At 39.4% G+C, this 18664-nt stretch overlaps 1 protein-coding gene across 2 annotated transcripts in view; it reads left to right on the top strand.

Moving 5' to 3' along the window:
* The first annotated feature begins 776 nt into the window (after positions 1-776).
* Positions 777-18664, top strand: part of spock2 (SPARC (osteonectin), cwcv and kazal like domains proteoglycan 2) — a 42801-nt gene continuing 24913 nt past the window's right edge. Inside the window, exon 1 of one of the 2 annotated variants that reach the window (XM_036574203.1) lies at positions 777-1096. In XM_036574203.1, coding sequence (XP_036430096.1) covers positions 908-1096 — 189 coding nt within the window. In that variant the 5' untranslated portion in view covers positions 777-907. The remainder of the gene's footprint in view (positions 1097-18664) is intronic. The other variant, XM_036574201.1, reaches the window with a different exon arrangement.

Genomic DNA, 18664 nt, shown 5'->3' with positions numbered 1-18664 from the left:
CCAGTTTTGGTGAGCCTGTGTGCAGCCTCAGCTTTCTGCACTTGGATGACAGAAGTGAAACCCGATGTGGTCTCTTGCTGTTGTAGCCCATCCTCCCCAAGCTTCAATGTGTTGTGCATTCTGAGATGCTTTTCTCCTCACCACATTTGTACAGAGTGGATATCTGTTACCATAGCCTTTCTGTCAGCTCAAACCAATCTGATCGTTTTCCGTTGACCTCTCTCATCAACAAGGCATTTCTGTCCACAGAACTGCTGCTCACTGGATGTTTTTTCGATATTACACCATTCTCAGTAAACTCTAGAGTCTGTTGTGTGTGGAAATCCCAGGAGATCAGCAGCCATGCCACAGTCAAAAACACTAAGATCACATTTTCCCCCACTCTGTTGAGACTGATGTGAACATTATCTGAAGCTGCTGGCCCTTATGTGCTGCAGCCACACGATTGGCTCATCAGATAATTGTATGAATGAGTAGGTGTACAGATGTTCCTAAAAAGTGCTTGGTGTGTACATATATATTATAATATAGTACATATAATTACATATTATAAAACTAATATGTAATGTATAATGTGCTTGTGTTTATATATTTTCCAAAATCAAAGCAAAAAGCCAAAGCAAGCTACTTGGACAGGTCTACCTGTATGTAAAAAGTGTGCATTAATATAATCAACACATTATTTCCAGCCTTGCACATTATTGCAAATTTCATGACAGTGGCACCTCCCTCCCTGCCTCTCACCCCCTCCTCTCTCTCTCCCTCTCTCTCTCGCCTCAGCAGTAAGAAAGCAGCATCCTGTAATCAGGTCACATTTCACTGAAGACTCAGCATCCATCTCTGGCCGTTAGGAGCAGAGGACGCTGTTAGCCAGTCTTCGCTGCTGACCCATCCCAGAAGAGGAGCGATGGTGGTCGTGAGGGACATGGGGCGCCTCCTCGTCCCGCTCGTGATGCTCGTGGGGGTTTCGATGGAGGACGACGTGAAGAGCGGGAAAGACGCGGAGAAGAGCGGGAATTTCATGGAAGACGAGCAGTGGCTGTCCACCATTTCCCAGTACAGCCGCAAGATCAAGCACTGGAATCGCTTCAGAGACGTAAGTGCGCTTTTAACAGCCGAGTCGAATGTCGAGGCAATTAGTGAACGAGCTTTACACAAACTAAATGTCTGGGCCCACATACACACGCTGGACACGGAACAGCGTTATAAATGGAAAGGATTGGCGTTAAGTTTGTCCAGTGGACACGAGCTGGTAAGTGACCACAGAGTGCTGTAGGCAAATGGGCTGCAGTGCTCACATCAATCAGCTTAGGCTCAGAGCTGGAGAGCAGAGCTGGATGGCTCAATTTGGTACTGCAAGAAGTAGCTCATTGTACGAGACTGTTAAAGAGTTTTGGATAAGTACACTGAGAAAAGGTACTTGATTTAAATGTGTCCACATGAATCAGATGTGTTACATCAACACAATACCGGCCCAAAAACCTAAAGACAGCAATTGTGTTTATGTAACATATTTTACTCATGTGGAACTACTGTGATGTGAATATATTTGTTTCAATGTACCTGAATGTCAGTAAATTCAGTCTTTCTCTTATGTACACTGTGGGTGAACTAACCTAGGATTGATTCAGGTGAGGCACAGTGTGTTAGGTAATACTGAACATGCCCTCACAGCCTCATTCATTTGATTCAGTTCCCTCCTAAATTACTTGTGTAATAAAAGTAGCCTGTCTACAGTATTTCCTTTTGTTCATTTTGAAATAATACACTGCAATCAACTGAAAGAACACACTAATCCTCTGAAATGGAAATAAACAAGTTTCTTAAAATGCCCCCTATTACCTGATGGAAGGGATTAGTTTCCTAAAAGCCCTCATAAAAGGAGCTGGGTTTTAATCAGTGCTCTGATTCCATTTACTGTTGTCATCTGCACTGTAGGCCAGTTACGTGGGAAACGTCAGTTCACTTGCTGTATGCTTTAAAGGGAAATTACAGATCAATTTCATCTCCACAAAATCTAGTAGGTTATTATAGAACAACACTGTATAAAATTTGGCCTCATGCTTATTGTGGAGTACATAATACTTTCCTTCAAAGATTGAGCAATGATATGGTGACTGGAATGATGCTCTGCAATTATCCGACTAAATCGACCCTGTTCTTGCGAAATGAATTTGCTTGCTTAAATGCAAGCATGCATTGACTTTGCTGAACATGAAATGAGCATGAAACACACACACATACAGGGAATATCATTGCATACAGTAACTACAGTTAATCATTGCAAAATTCTGAAGGCTCAGCTTTTGGGCAGTTTGTGTATCTTGCTATGAAACATTAAGCCCCCCAGAGAAAATTTGCTTTATCTCTATCAGTGATTTTCTGGCTGGTGTTCAATATCTGATGCTAGATTGTGTATTATTCTCTAAATGATTATGTAAAAAGCACATCTGGGAGCACTATTGAGGGACTTACTCGAATCGTGAGCATGAAAAGATTAACTATGAATTAAAACAGGATTATAAATGGCTGGGCACAGCATTTTTACACGAAAGACTTTGATTCAGGCTAGGCTTCACAGCAGTCTCTGTATTCTCTGATCGAAGCCTATTGATTGGCTCATACTAGCTCCTGCATACGAATAGGCTGTGTAGTGGAGGAGTAAACACTTAAGAGAGTGCTCTTAGAATAACGAACCCTCAACGCTTAGATGAAAAGCGAAGTATATCCCAAAAAAAAAAAAAACAGGGCTTCCATAGTCCTTGTGGATTAGCTGTCCAGTTGAGACGTTTTTCTTGCTTGCTTGCTTTCAGCCTCCTGAACTCATCCTGGTGTTTTGATTTTGTTACGGTGATAGTGCAGGTAAGAGGGACGTGTCAGTGTCCCTAATGAATACTGAAACCAGAGCTTTGGGATTTGCTACCCTTTATGCTTTTGTGTTTGTGTGCATGTGTGAGTGTGAGCGATACAAGAAGGCTTGGTGTCTCTACTGAACACTGGAGAATCACACTAACGGTGTAAAACCAGAGAGCATCTGCAGTAAATGCTTTGATTTCTGGCATGAATTTAGTAGATTCTTGTTGTAGATGTTAAAGTGGAATGTAAAGTTTGGTGATTCTTTCTGTTTGAAGATTTTTCCTCTCATTACAAGGATAAACGAATAGCTTAATATTAAGCAGGCGATTTCTATGACTCTGTTGCTTGGAGTGACCTTACATGTCATCTAAGCATTGTTCAAAATTTGACTACTGATACCTGGACTTTGATACATTCTTTAAAATACAAAAACATTATTCATTGAAAAAATTTTATCTCCATAGTTATAGTAAAAATTTTCTACAGAATGAAAATGACAATGACACATCTACACTTTTTGTACTATTTCAAAAGCTTCAGTCTGTTCCAATATTTCAAGTCACTGTGTTGTACCCAGCAGCTTCGTATTTTAAAGACTGAGGGGGTTCAGAGACACAGCTGTTTGTGTTTTTACTTGTATGTGTTATAGACTGCTGATGTTAGTAAACTGCAGCACTGAAAACAAAATTCAAATCGTTTCTTCTCCAAGAAATATTTAATCTTTAAAGAGGTGTTCATGTCATGGCAAAGTCCGCTTGATTTTGACTTATAGCGTATTGTGGGGCTTTGGCTGCTGAAAAACATTGTAGTGAAGGACAACAGTAATAAAAACAGCAGAATGTGAAAGGCACACACACACACGCACACAAACACGTACTGACTCATACATATACACATGATATGCATATCACTTTCACATTAATATTTAATGCTTATTCTTTGCATTTCATTATTTTCTGCCACAGATTTTCTAGACATGAATTTCTAGGACAGATGTTGCTCTTGCTGACATATTTACACAGTTGCCCTGACCTCAAATTGTTCTCTGCCTTTATATGAGATTATTAAGCAAATGCATTATTCATCTTGTTAATGCATAATAAGCTGGGTAAACAAACAAACAAATAAACAAATTCTTAGCAGCTTTATGTCCCCTATACTGACCATACACATTTAGATGTGTCCATTTCTGTCAACCTCTGATAATATCAACTAAATTAAAGTTAAAAAGGTGCAAATTAAAATAAGGATGCATCAAAATAGGAATTGTGGGCCAGTGTTGATATCCAGCATTCTTAACATACATATCTGCCGATGCCTATAACAGTGCTGATACATAAACATTTATAAAACATAGAAATTGGGACTAGATCCACTTGGATTAGCATTATGGAGAGTGTATCATTTACCTCTATAGGTTACACATGCAGTAGAATGAATAAATGGTGATGGCATTAATTTTTCGAAGTAATTATCTGCCAGTACTGATATTATTCCAATATCATTGCACAACCCTAAATTACAGGGGCAAATGGTGAAATTGGAGATGTAGCAGTACATTAGTGAAGCACCGTAACAGTGGAACTGTCTCAGCTTGAGTCTTTATGTAAAGCTTAGACTTGATTCAGCCAGTTTAAACAAATCACATTACCTGAAAAACATAGCAAACTTCATCTCTTTAACTAGTAACAGTCTGTTCCATCTTGGAAAAGCACTTTGAATACACACTTGTTTTGCTTATTTGTCATGGACTTTTTTTTATTCCTTCATGTTTGTCTATAATAGACTGACAGGAGATACATGTAAATGCAAGTTCATTAAAAATCCTAATGCAGTGGTATACATATGTTTGTGGCACTACTTCAGCAGGAATTTTTAATCAGGTTCTGTGTATATCCCCAGGTTATTTGTAATAGTTAGACAGGCCTGTCACAATCATTACATAAGCACGTAATCATAATTATTTGAGCTGATTGCAATTATTTACGTAGACCACAGTTATTTCCTACTTTAGTTTGCTTTCAGAATCAATATATACGTTGATTTTTACAATCAATGCAGTGATCACAACAAACAGAATGTGAATTCGGTGCATTTTCATCAGTTGAGTTGAGGCAAATGCATGTAAATAAGAGAAAGCATGAAAGCATTTATTGAGACATATTTTAGGACTTAGAAAACCAACAAAAGTTCTAACCTTTGATTGGTGCTATAACACCTTTAGAGGGCAGTGGTGGATAATGTTTGTTTCTTTGATGTTTGTTGATAACGCCTTTATATGGCAGTGGTGAGTAATGTATGTTTATTTGATGTCTGTTAATAACACCTTTATAGGGCAAGGTGAGTGTTGTTTGTTTATCTGATGTTTGGTTAGGGTTAGGGTTAAGGTTGTATCACCTTTAGAGGGCAGCAGTGAGTACTGTTTGTTTATTTGATGTTGGTTTATAATGCCTTTAGAGGACGGCGTTGAGTAATGTTGGTTTATTTGAGCTCAGGCTGAAGTTATCTTCAGTTAGAAACTGCTGAGTATTGACAGCCAGAAAACAAGCTATGTAAAGTTTGGTAGGGTTGCACCTTAATGGATATATATAATGGACAAAAAGACGATTAAATTGTTAACCACAAGTATTATATGGCAATTAATCGTCAACTAAACTTTCATGGTCGTGACAGGCCTAGTAGCTCCTTTAAGGCCACTAATCTTTGGATCAAAACAAGTCTTTTTGAGGTCTCAACATGTTTACATCAGTGGCTGTAACTTAGCTTTAAGTGAAAGAAGATTGAAGTGTTGGAGGATGCTGAGGCTACATAATGTGAGTCAGAAATCCTCCTTCAGGGAGTCTTATTTTAGAGACTTCACATCTTATTTAAAAAGACTTCAAATATAATCGTTCTCATGTATTAAAGGTTTAGCTTAAGCACACATTGTATATAAATGTCTCTTTGTGAATGTCAGTTCATGCACATATTTCAGCTTGGCCTACTTTTATATTTTATGAGTTTGTTTTCCTTGCTTGGCAGATAGATGTACTTCTCTTAACATTCAAGATTTAGATTTGCAGTATATCAGAATGTATTTGTTCCACAGCACCTGCTGACAGTTCCATGGTGGAAAAGAAATTGACCTTCTCTCATGAAATGCCCCAGATGTTTAAGAAGATGGGATTTAAAATTGACCCACCATGGCTGGTGATATGAATCAGGCAAAGCTAAGGATATAACTTCAGACTCTCAGCATTTTAGTCATGCTTTCTTATCCATTTCCATATAAGTAGAATATGAAATCTTATTTCATGGTTGGTATTTAAGTCTAAATGAATGGCACGATGTAAGGGCTTAGACAATTTAGGAGGACAAATCTGTGCTTGATACAATTATATTCATTATTACACTTTTGTTTTTTAAACCCAGCTGTCTGTTAGCAATGTTAGTGTGTAAAGGTGCGATAGGTATGATATGATAAAGCATGTTCTGGAGAAAATTAATCTGGAACAGAAAGCAGGACACATTTTCTTTGGCTACTATAACATTGTCTTCTAATGAACATCTCAGTCATATGATAGGATTAGACTTATTGTCTGTAATTATGTAGCAGTTACTCTGCCTGATTGGCCCTCCTCCCCCCAACCGCTAAAAGAGAGTTTCTCAGAAAGCAGGAGTGAATCTGTCATCTGTTCCACTGAAAATAAACAACGAACGGAGCTGGCCAATCCTCTGGTGGCTGGCAGTCTCTCTCTCTATCTCTCTCTCTCTCCTTCTCTCTCTCTCTTTCTCTCTCTCTCTGTATAGAAGGAGCTCATTAAAAAGCAGTGCTTTCCCTCAGCAACGGAAGGATGTGTCAGCTTGCACCTGTTATGCCACCACTACATTTTTAATGAAGCAAAAATGTTTCGTGCGTCCGCTCCCCAGTACCCTAGTTCCCCAGTCATTACCATGGCATTAAAATGCACACTGGACTAAGCTGGGGGTGGGTGTAGTGATGTTGCTGCTCGGGATGTTTTTTATTTGGCAAATGTCTTAATTGCAGACAGGGAGGTGTTTTTCAAGATAAATGAGCATCATCATGACAATTCATAATGTCTTTATTGGCAGAGTTAGAGCTCAATCATAAGATCCATTTGATTGTGCTAAGCATGTGCATTAATCATGGCTATAATGCATGCTGATTTGCATTTGCTTGCTAGCAGAGTGTGCTGGAGGAAATAACTTTGCGGCCATACAGTTCTGGGCAATAAATCGCCAATATTTTAAGAGAAACAGGACAAAACAGTCCAGTTAAAATAAGCTATGTCAGGTTTGTAAAATATTCTTTTAGTTCTCTGAGTTCCCATATTCAGGAAGCAATGGTCAACTAACTTTATTAATGCATAGTTTCCGAGTTCAGACCATGTTTTCATTGTATGTGCTAATATGAGGGGAAACTGTGAGTGAGGGAGGGGAGAGAGCTTGGGCTGGAGTTCTGGGCAGCTTCAGCTCTTCTGCTGGACCACGCCCCTTCATTGGATGGTGATAGGACTGACAGATAGGACTAAGGAACAGAGAGGAGATGAGAGTGGGAAAATTTCATCACAGGAAATAGAAAGTACACATGGGAATTTATAGAGATTGGAAGATTGGAAGGAGGAGGGGTTTCAGGCATGATCCTTCCCCTCAAATTTCAGTTATTCCAACTTTATTTTAAATATCATCTGATACCATGATACTGTGATGTATAAGGAAAACAGTGCTATTTGAATTTTATTAATGCCGCCCAGCACTACTGTCACAGCACGATCAGCTGAGGTGCTGATGTTGCCATCTTCTCCATCAGTGATAAGTGAGATACCTCGCCGTGAAGTGTGGTGAGTGAGCGCTTATGACAGGCCTGCTGGGCATGTGTCCCAGCCGTATGAATGCCCTACAGTGATGCCCTGACTGGCATTAGTCCATCGTGATTGTAGTCACATGGCATGGAGGTGGGAATACCCTTGTCGGTGTGTCATCATTGCAACAGCATGGCATATGGGCCGTGATTATGGATAATGCAGTACATGGTAATGCAGCCAAATATGCCATTAGAAGCTGGATAGTGACAGATCAACATTAAGCACACAGCCAATCAGCCTAATTGTGCTTGGTGAAAAGAGGAAATGTAGACTTTACTGGTTATGTCATAATGGAAGAGTGTTTGTACTACACTTGTTTGGTAGTCAGTCACCAGCCAAGACACATTTAAAGTTTGAAATCTGCTTTTCTAGTTTTGCTCTGGAGCTACAACACTAATGTAGCTAACAAGTAATGGAAGCTTATACTCACAAATGTTGCCAAATGTGTCTCAAACTGCCTCAAATTCCTAAGGTAATATCAAATATACTTGCTTATGTGGTTTCAGACACCATTTAACATACTGTTCTCCAGGGTTGTGATTATGGGTGGGTGGCCTGGTGGGGCCTAGGCCCTCTCACTTGGAAGCAAGGGCCTCTCAGATTTCTGACCGCTCAAAAGAAAAAAAATCTTCTGATGCTAATAACAATGTCCTTAATAATAAATGTCCATAATACAGGGCGAACCCTGTGCTAAGTTCTCCTGCCTTTATTTCCACCATAAATAAATAAAGTGACAACCAAAGCTCTCCTTTGATCATCACCAGTTTTTGGAGGTTGCCATAACCATGGCTGCATGCCACCATCAGTTGTTTAATTCTGAAATGAGGTGCAGGACAACACTTTTTGTTCAGCACCAACATATAAACACAGCATTAAACTATTCCTTTGTTTTTGCAGATTATGGGAACTTAGCTAAACAGTGCTCGTTCAAAGGCTACTTACCAAACTATGGCAAACTAAGTAAGCAGTAAAGTTGACCATGGCAAAGAAAGCAAAATCAAATACTGTGGAAAAACGACAAGAAACCAAATAGCAGTCTTCAACTATTCACCCCAGACATCTTTGCCTAGTGTTTGCCTAGGCCTGTGGTTACTGTTATTTAGCCTTTACCCACCGTGGTCAGCTGTAGCACTTAAATTCAAGGTGAGCAATTGTGTGTAGTGCTTAATATTTCTTTTTTTTCTTGGTTATGGTAGCTACAATGAAGAAGGCAAGTTGCTGGTTGTTATCCTTACTATAGTGATGTCTGGCTGGTTCCCTCAACCTGTACCCAGCATCCCCCCAACCCTCCTCACCAAAATGAATTCTGGTAACACCACTGCTGCTCTATAAAATGGACAAGTTGAGACAAAATTCAGGTTTCAAGATGACTGCTGCTACGGTTTTTTGCTTTACAACATTCGTTTGTCAAATTTAGACATTACCATGCCTTACAATTTCAGAAACCACATAAACATGTCTATTTGATATTCCTTAACAACTCAACATGGCTTGAAGCAAGTATGTAATCATTGAGGCTTGCAGTTTGAACAGTGCTAAAGTAGTGACTATAAGCTCCTACTACTAGTTAGGTATACTCTAATGCAGAACTAAAGAAGCAAGCTGACACAACAAAAATACAGTGTCTTGGCTGATCGAATGTATTTGGGTTAAGAAGAAATTTCATTTTTGTCTGAACCATTGCTTTAAAAGATAGTGGAGATGAAGCACAATGATATGGCAGCTAAGAAAGTCAAGTTTGGGGGTGGTGGGGCCTGAGGGGGGTTTGCAGAAGCTCGTCTTGGCTACACACCAAAACCATAGGTGGGCTTTAATTGAGTTTAGAAAAAATAGTCTTTCATCATGCTGCTACTGGGGTTCGTGCCCTTTCCTGCTGAACTGGGCGTTTTATCTGGAAAGTGCAGGTGCAGAGTGTGGCAGTCTCAGACTAATTTGGAGTCTCCAGTCCAGGTTCAGACCTGCCCTGGCTCTTACATGTCCCCAAGCAGGCCTTTTCATCCCATTTACAAGGTTCCTAACATCATTACTCCTCTGACTGAACTATGCCCACTATGCAACATTTCCATCTTTCCACTAGTTATTCTACTTTGTTCCTGGAAGTCTCAGCACACTCTAAAGAACAAGACAACAACTGAAATAACACAGTGCACTGACTTTTTTTTGTGGAAAATGCGCATGGAGTTGTCTGTGCTGCCTCATTTCACATTCTCTGTAAAGTCAGAGGACTTAATCTCTTCATCTTGATGCAGCTGTTGGCGGATCAAGATTTCCATTGTTCACTTTTATAACTTTATAACTTTGCATTGTATTCCATGTAGTTACTGGAAAATAAGCCTTATCACATGGACATACAAAGAAGCTTTAAGGGTTCATCTTTCACAAACATGATGTACCTGATATTATGAATGCAACTTGAAAAGTAGTAATGACTTCCTAGGTTAAGTGGCACAGAGTTGTTACAAATGCCAAAACAGTGCTGTCTGCTTCCAGCCATAATGAGTCAGGGTGTACTGGGATCAGGTCCAATGAGCTCAATAAAGGTGTAAAGTTGACATGACCTGTCAAAGCTGTCAAGCTCTGCTCCATAGCAGTCAAGTCCCTCACTTTTCTTCACTGCTTTGGGGAAGAATGCATTATTGACTGCTTCTGGTGTCAGATTTGCTCATTTTAAGGCATCACTTGGTTTCCTGCCTCTCCTGTATTGCTCCCTCTCATTCTCACTTTGAGAGCTGTCATTCAGTCCCTTCGGGTTGGGGGAGTGTTATTGTGGCTGAAGAGCCTGGCGTATTGAAGACTAACGACTAGGAGGGTTTTGCTGGGTCAGAAGGAGGTTGTTTAGGCTAATTTACCCATGCAGCACCTACTCGGGAGAAACAGAGCCTGAGCTGAATGAATGTGTGCAGAATAAGATTGTAAGGACTGGCATAAGGATTGTATTGGGGCGCCTTGGATTTTAACTGGTTTCAGACACTTGCCTTTGCTTATAGTAAATCAGTAGATGTTTAAGAGTTCTTTATGTATTTGTTTATTACACCATGTATGTACCATACTATTTGCAGTACTACTTTAATGTATGGTGGTAGTTTGAGTGAAAAGAGGGAGTGTGATTAGGGGGGGGGACGACAATGCTGAAAACTTGGGCAGGAGTTGTGGGTGGCCTCTGTTTGGAGCTAGAAGGCCAGAACCCCACCCTCCATCCCTCCAGACCCTTTTTGGACGGTAGTAGGACTGACAGATAGAACTGAGTTACAGGGATGAGATGAGAAACTTCACCATGGGAAACAAAAGGTAGAAATGGGAATTTATAGGTTGTTAGATTAAAAGGAAGAGGTATATCAGGCATAACTTCTTTAGGTTTAGGATAACAATGTTGCTATTTTAACAACCTCCAAGAGAGTTGATTAAACCTAGAACAATACCAAATACAGTTATACTTGAGTAATTTCTAGCATTGTGTAAGGATCACATAAAGTTACCACCTTTTATTGAATGAATGGCAGCTCTAACTAGATTATGCTTTGAAGTAAAGCAAAGAACCTGTAAGGCACGTGTCAGGCTCTAGTCCTTGCAGGCCAAAACATTGCACACCTCAGCACACTGCCTCATTAAACACGCCTGATTCAGCTCATCAGCAAATTAGCAATGCCTACATGAACTGAATTCAAAACAGTAAATGAGTGTAAACGCTAATCTCCGCAACACCAGTTTGACACGCCTGCTCTAAGGTATAATCAGTCTCTGGGATAACAATGCTTGCATGAGGTCTTGCAATTTTCTGAATACGTTTACTATTGCTTTGTGATTTAGTACAGCTTCCTGTCTCTCCTGTTCTGACCCCATCTCGCTCCTTGGTGTGGTAGAAATATGCACCTTATAAGGCTTCACTATATATTGTGTGTTAATTATTGTCATGAAATTGGTCTCTATGTTTTAATATTGCCAAACGCTCTAATAAAAACCATGGACACTTCCATGAACATCTCAGTGCATGTCTGTGGGCACATACTGTCTGACTGACAAGGTGAAATCATTGACTACTTTTTTCCCCCACTGTTTTTACTATGGAACCCTACTGCAAGGCATTCATTAACCTCAAACCAATCCTTAAATAATAGCTCAAGCTGTCTGAAAGCCTCTTAATGCTCCTGGCTCTCGTGCATCACTGTGCATGATGAGGATGAGCTATCTTTCACGTCTCACGTAGAATCTAAAAGCTAAACACACTGCCTACAACACAGAGCACCAGCCTTCCTCCCACGGTTATGTGTTTCCCTCGTAGACAATAGTCAATGACAAGCGACTGCAGGGCATTCTCTCTGAGATATTCATTGTATTCTCTGTACAGCCTTTCAGCTTCTTCAGCTGATCTCTCTGTCTGGGTCAGAAATCTGCCTCTGAGGGGCTGCCTGCTTCTCTCTCCTCTTGGTTCTGAAAACCTCTCCAGAATGGCAGGCCTTCAAGCTTCCTCCTGCACATGAAGGAAGGCTGGAGGGCTGCGAATCAGCCGAGTGGGCTGTTAGCGGTGCTTTTGATGTGCAGTGCTGCTGCTAATCTGAAAAGCCTAGTCAAAAAAGGGCCTCATGCATAAATCAAGTAGGAGGCTTATGCTTGCCTTTCCGCTCCAGCCGTGCTATGACAGTGAAGACATACTTGGGAGCGTTCTGCGGCCTTTATTCCTCTGCTTTTTGCAGTACATGACTGATTTGATTCCCGGTCGAAAAGCAGCTGAATGTGAACACGTGTGTTTTGCAAGCTGCGAGGAGCCCAGATGCTTGTCAGTGTCCCTGTGGTGTGATCTTTTTGCGTGGGATGCCAGACTATTGTGAAGCCTTCACCACATGGATGCGCCTGACTTTGATCAATTATGGAGGGCAACTTTACTGCAGGCCTCCTACATGTAATCATTATAAGCATGTAAAGCTCGTCAAAGAGACTCTTTTGTGTGTGAGTAAATGGGGCTGAAAGGTTGCAGTTGGTGAAAAGGAGAGTGTGGTTTGAATTGTCGAGAAGCATTTTAGGGTTGCTATATAACATGAAGTGAGCTGAAAGAGGCCACAGTAGGTAGGAGGGAACAGGCTGTACGTGATATTATTCATTACATATGGGACAGAGAGACACAAAGCAGAGAACATGTTCACTGTTGTCTTCCCAGTATGTACTGAAGTGTCCTTCTAGTTTACCCTGACATGCCAGGCACTTTGGAGAGCAGTGTAACTGACTTTGCAGTGGTAGAGTAGAAGGAATAATTGCTTTCTGACTGTAGCTGCACAATATATTGTTCTTTAATCATTATTGAGATTTTGGCCCTCTATTTACTGATATTGTGGAATGCTGCAATATGCAAATGACTCTACTCTAACCATTCACAACACCTTTTTACTGTCTGCTGTCAGCATCCTGGCCAATCACAATTCCAGATTTTTACTGTTCATTTTTTTACAGTATCACAATGATTGCCTATTTACAGTGTCAACCAATGAATATAGTACAATTACTTAGAATTAGTCTCATTACATCAACTTAGCATAGAAGTTACAAATATTTTTCTTCTCCTGTAAACTTTCCATTTCGAAGATGTGACATTTTGTTACCATAGTGGTGAAAAATAAATACATTTGGTAAAAATAATGCAGTGCAATATTTACCCTGTAACATTATTGATTCACTGTTGCATTTCTCAATTCTCAACTGCAGCCTCAATTAGAGCTGGATATTGAAATTCAAAACCTTTATGGTACAGACCAATATCGAATTTCCATATCTAAGCAGTCAATCTTGGCATGTGTGAGCCAATAAACATGCTTGTTCCAAAATCTGGACTGCTGATAGGCTGTCTAAATTACATTCTTTAAAGTAGCGCTATGTAATATTTTTGTTAAAACTGAAAGAAGTAGCATTACTCAGTGTGGAGAATCAATTAAAATCATTTAAAAGTCATAGGTACTGGGAGAGATTTGATGGAAGTTTTTCGGACCACATCATACGTCCTTACATATTAACATCACATGCACAGGCTCAAAAAGAAGGTCCTGCTCAATGTTTAGGTCTCAAATGCAAAATCAACATTATACTGATGAAGTTATGATGACAATAGTACATTATTCACTCACATCCTCCGAAGACACGTCCTCTTTGTATACTCTTTCAACACACTTGCAAAAGTCACAAGTCCGAAGCACAACTGATGTTTTAAAACGTTCTTCTGCATGTTGTGTGCAATTACACTTTTCAACCAAAGAGGTTCTCCAAATCCCCAAATCCTACAAAGTGTTGCTTTAAAGGCCCCATAGCATGGAAAACTGACTTTTCCTTGCTTTTTTAAAATAAAATAGTTGCTGTCGTATATAAACATTGTTACAGTTTTAAAATGTACCATTCATTCCTCAGTCCAAGCAGTCTGTATGTAAACTAAAAAACAGGCTGTTTTGAATTATTTGTTTCAGTGAAGTCACAAAACCAATACATTTACGTACACTCACTGAGTACTTTATTAGGAGCACTATACTAATACTGGGTAGGGCCTCCCTTTGCTCCCAGATCAGCCTCAATTCTTTGTGGCATGGATTCCACAAGATGTTGGAAACATTCCCTTGAGATTCCGGTCCATGTTGACATGATTGCATCATGCAATTCCTGCAGATTTTTCAGGTGCACTTTCATGCTGCAAATCTCTTGTTCTACCACATTCCAAAGATGTTCTATTGGTTTCAGATCCTGTGACTAAAAAGGCCACTGAAGAACACTGACTTTCTCACAGAACTTCTGCTCAAGGGATGTTTTTTTCTTTATTGCGTCATTCTGAGTAAACTCAAGAGACTGTTGTGCGTGAAAATCTCAGGAGATCAGCAGTTACAGAAATACTCAAACCAGCCCATTTGGCACTAACAATTATGTCACAGTCAAAGTCAGTGAGATCACAATTTTCCCCTCTCTGATGGTTGATGTGAAAAGAATCTGAAGCTGCTGGCCTGTATCCACATGATTTTCTGCACTGCACTGCTGCCACATTATTAGATAATTGATTAGATAATTGCATGAATGAGTAGGTGTACAAGTGTTCCTAATAAAGTGCTTGGTGAGTGTTTTCAGCCGACAGCAACCTACAGCCCTGTCCATTCACACATTAGGAACATTTCAGCACAGACAGTTTTTTGACTGAGGCACAATACAGGACAGCCAGTCAGAACAGAGGTAATTTCCACATACTAGTTTGCAAGGCACACCAACAAAAACAGCCTGTTTAATCCTAAGGGATGAAGAGAGGTTAGAAAATAGTCATGTAAAGATGAATTATGACTATTTTTGGCACAAATGTTAGAGGTGGACCTCGGTAAAAAAACAAAAAAACAAAAAAAGAGTAGGATGGGGCCCCTAAAGCGTGTTTTAACATCCGTGCTTCTAGATTACTCTTCAATCCGTTGCGGTCATTAAAAATACCCTTTTCCAGCACCTCACACTGATTTCTGGCTTAAGTCACACCCTGCTTTTAGTTTGTAATGAAAACAAAGGCATTGAAAAGTATCATTCAGGTGTTGAAATTAGAATATTGAAATCAAACAAATATTAATAAGAACCAAATAGTTGCAATATGTTGCAATAGAATTGCAATACTAGTGCTTTGTCCATAGGTATTTATGTGTGCCAGTCATGTCTCTTAGTTGAAATGTAAAGACTGATGATGATGAGTTACCTTGCTCACCTACATGCTCACCTACTCCTGCTGAGTTAGCTCTCAAAGCCATGTGTGCACACAGCCATGTGCATGGACTCAACAAATCCAAATGACAGGCTCACATCACTCATGCATGCCTCTAAAGCACAGTTCAATTTGCGAAGTGCATGTCTGACATGCTTAGTTTCATTATGGAGATTTAAGGGATTAACAGACTGTGAACCAGTGTTCTCATCATGAGACAGTGTTCTGTGAGTAACATTGGCAAAATTTATTCATCCAGCTCTGTTGAATGTCTGACAAATGTAATAACACAACGTTCTCAAATTTTAGGCAAAATAAGTGTTGTACAGTGTGTTTATCTCACCACATAGATATACAAACCCCATTTCCAGAAAAGTTGGTACATTTTGTAAAATGCACTGCAAACAAGAATCTGTGATTTGTTTATTGTTTTGAACCTTACTGAGAAAAGTACAAAGAAATGTCTTTTCATGTTTTGGCTGACCAACTTAATTGTATTTTGTAAATATAAAAAAATTTGAATTTGATGCCTGCAAAACACTTTAAAAAGTTGGGACAGAAAAAATAAGAGTAAACTATTTATAGAATTACACAGTTTTGAAAAATTGAAAAAGTGGGTTACTTGTTAACAGGTGGGTGTATCATAAATAGGGATAAAAGAAGCACCCACCAAAGGCTCCATCTTTGGAAGCAAAGATCGGTCGTGGCTTACCACTTTGTGCCAAACTTGATGAGAGAATTGTCAGTTAAAAAAGAACATTTCTCAATACAAGATGGCAAAGAATTTACATCTTTCATCATCTCCCTTACCTAATATTTTGAAAAGATTCAGCGAATCCAGAGAAATCTCTGTCCATAGAGGGCCAGGCCTGATACCACTGTTAAATGGCATGAACTTCAGACGGCAATGCATGAGAAACTGTCAAACTACTGTGTTCAGTATAGCCATATGGGCTCGAGAATACTTTGGAAAACCATTGTCACTTAACACAGTCTGCCACTGCATCAAGAAATACAACTTGAAACTCTATTATGCAAGGAGAGCCACACAACAATACTATGCAGAAACACCACAAGTTCTCTGGGTGCAAGCTCATTTGAGATGGTCCAAAAGACAATGGAAATGTGTGCTGTGGTCAGGTGGGTCCACGTTTCAGCTTTTTGGGAAAAACGGAAATTGAGTTCTCTGTGCTAAAGACGAAAGGGACCATCCAGACTTTTATCAGCGAAAGGTGCGAAATCTGTCATGGAATGAGGGAGCATCAGCGCCCACGGCTTGAGTGAGTTGCATATGTGTGAAAGTACCATTGACGCAGAGGCGTATATTGGGATTTTAGAGAAACATAAGCTGCCAACAAGATGACATTTTCCTTGGAAGTCCATGGTTATTTCATTCTGCACGTGCTACAACAGTGTGGCTTCATAGACACAGAGTGCGTGTGCTTGACTGGCGTGCCTGCAGTCCAGAGTATGGCACATCATGAAGAGGAGAATCAGACAACGACAACCACGGACTGCTGAGCAGCTGAAGTCTTGTTTCAAGCAAGAATGGGCAAAAGTTCCGCTTGCAAATCTGTTGCAATTAGTGTCTTCAATTCCCAAATGATTAAAAAGTGTAATTAAAAGGAAAGGTGTTGTAACACAGTGGTAAACATGCTTCTCTCTCAACATTTTTGAGTGTGCTGCAGGCATCATATTCTAAATTTGTCTATATTTACAAAATAGAATTAAATTGTTCAGTGAAAACATCTTTTCTTTGTACTTACATCAGTTAAGTAAAGGTTCAAGAGAACTGACATTTTTCTCATGAAGTTTGGCAAAAAGTGGTGAGCCATGACCCATCTTTACTTGCAAAAACTGAGCTTTTGGTGGATGTTCCTCTTATATCCAATCATGATACCCCGTCCTGTTATAAATTCACCTGCTTATAGTGAAATGTTTCAGAACAGTGTACCTTAAATGTACCTTAAATATTCTATAAACTTTTCACTGTTATTTTTCCCCATGCCACTTATTTAAATGTGTTGCAGGCATCAAATTCAAAATTTGTTTAAATATACAAAATACAGAGATTCGAAATAATTGTTTTTATTGCATTTTGCAAAATGTCCCAGCATTCCTGGAAATGGGATTTGTAGGCAAAGACAGTAATCTGTATGTCAATACAAAACCCGTAAAATGTTAAATAAATCAAATAAGCAACAAAAAAATTTTGAACACAGCCTCATTCAACATGATCTGGAACAAAGATTAACAGTGAGATAACATTCATCACACTGTGTTTAAAACAAATACAAAATGGGTCACACCACTGATTGTTGCTAGGAGCTAGACATGTGTCGGTTCCAGTGATTCAGTATACTGCAATATTAAACGTGCAGTAATGATATCAAGGACACTTTGAAATACTGTTACCGCATTTTTGTAGAACATATTGCAGTTTCATCAGATATTTTTAGAGGTGCAGAACAGCTCTGCTTTCGCAAACTCCTACTGTGCTCACACTCTCTGATAATGTGATATAGTTCTTCCCCTGACCAGAGCTTGTAAACAATCAAAAACAGCCACAGCACAGTTAAAGAAAGAGCAGAAAGAGAAGTTGTTCTCTTGGTGGTACAGTACAGGCACTAGTAATAGGTTTCATACTTTATTTGATGTTGGAGGTAAAGGTCTCAGTGGCCTGTGGTAGGGTTCTCAACTCCAGTCCAAGTAACTCCAGCTCCAGCTCCACCATATTGCTATTAAAAAAAAAAAAATTAGAATGTATGACATTAAAACCTTTTAAATATAATTCTTTTATTTATCTTCTTAAATGTGTGATAATATAATTTTATTATATGGGCACATGCCTGCTAGGAGCATAAAGTCACATATGGTTGCTCCATTTTTATAATTTCCCATTTTTCTACATACTTTGACAAGTCCAGTTTCCTTTTGCATTGTGTTAAAATTTGAACAGACCAACAGAAACTTAAAATTACCTGAGAAAAACTTTGTTACAGTATTTTCTATTACAGGTTAAGAATATTTATTCCTTCTCCCGTAAAGATACCATTTTTGAATATATGAAGTTTTGTTCCAACGGTGACAATATGTTACTGAATAAGCCTTACACCTGTATGTTTTATGCTAATGAGTGTTCTTTTGCCCAGCCTCATCAAATTAGCATGCGCAATTAGAGGTAGGCAACATTTGACTGTTACCATGATAAATTATTGTGATTGACCATATGTTTCTCTGAGCATAT

The sequence above is a fragment of the Colossoma macropomum genome, unplaced genomic scaffold (genome assembly GCF_904425465.1).
Source record: "Colossoma macropomum unplaced genomic scaffold, Colossoma_macropomum, whole genome shotgun sequence".
NCBI lineage: Eukaryota > Metazoa > Chordata > Actinopteri > Characiformes > Serrasalmidae > Colossoma > Colossoma macropomum.
This window is presented reverse-complemented; position numbering and strand designations above follow the sequence as displayed.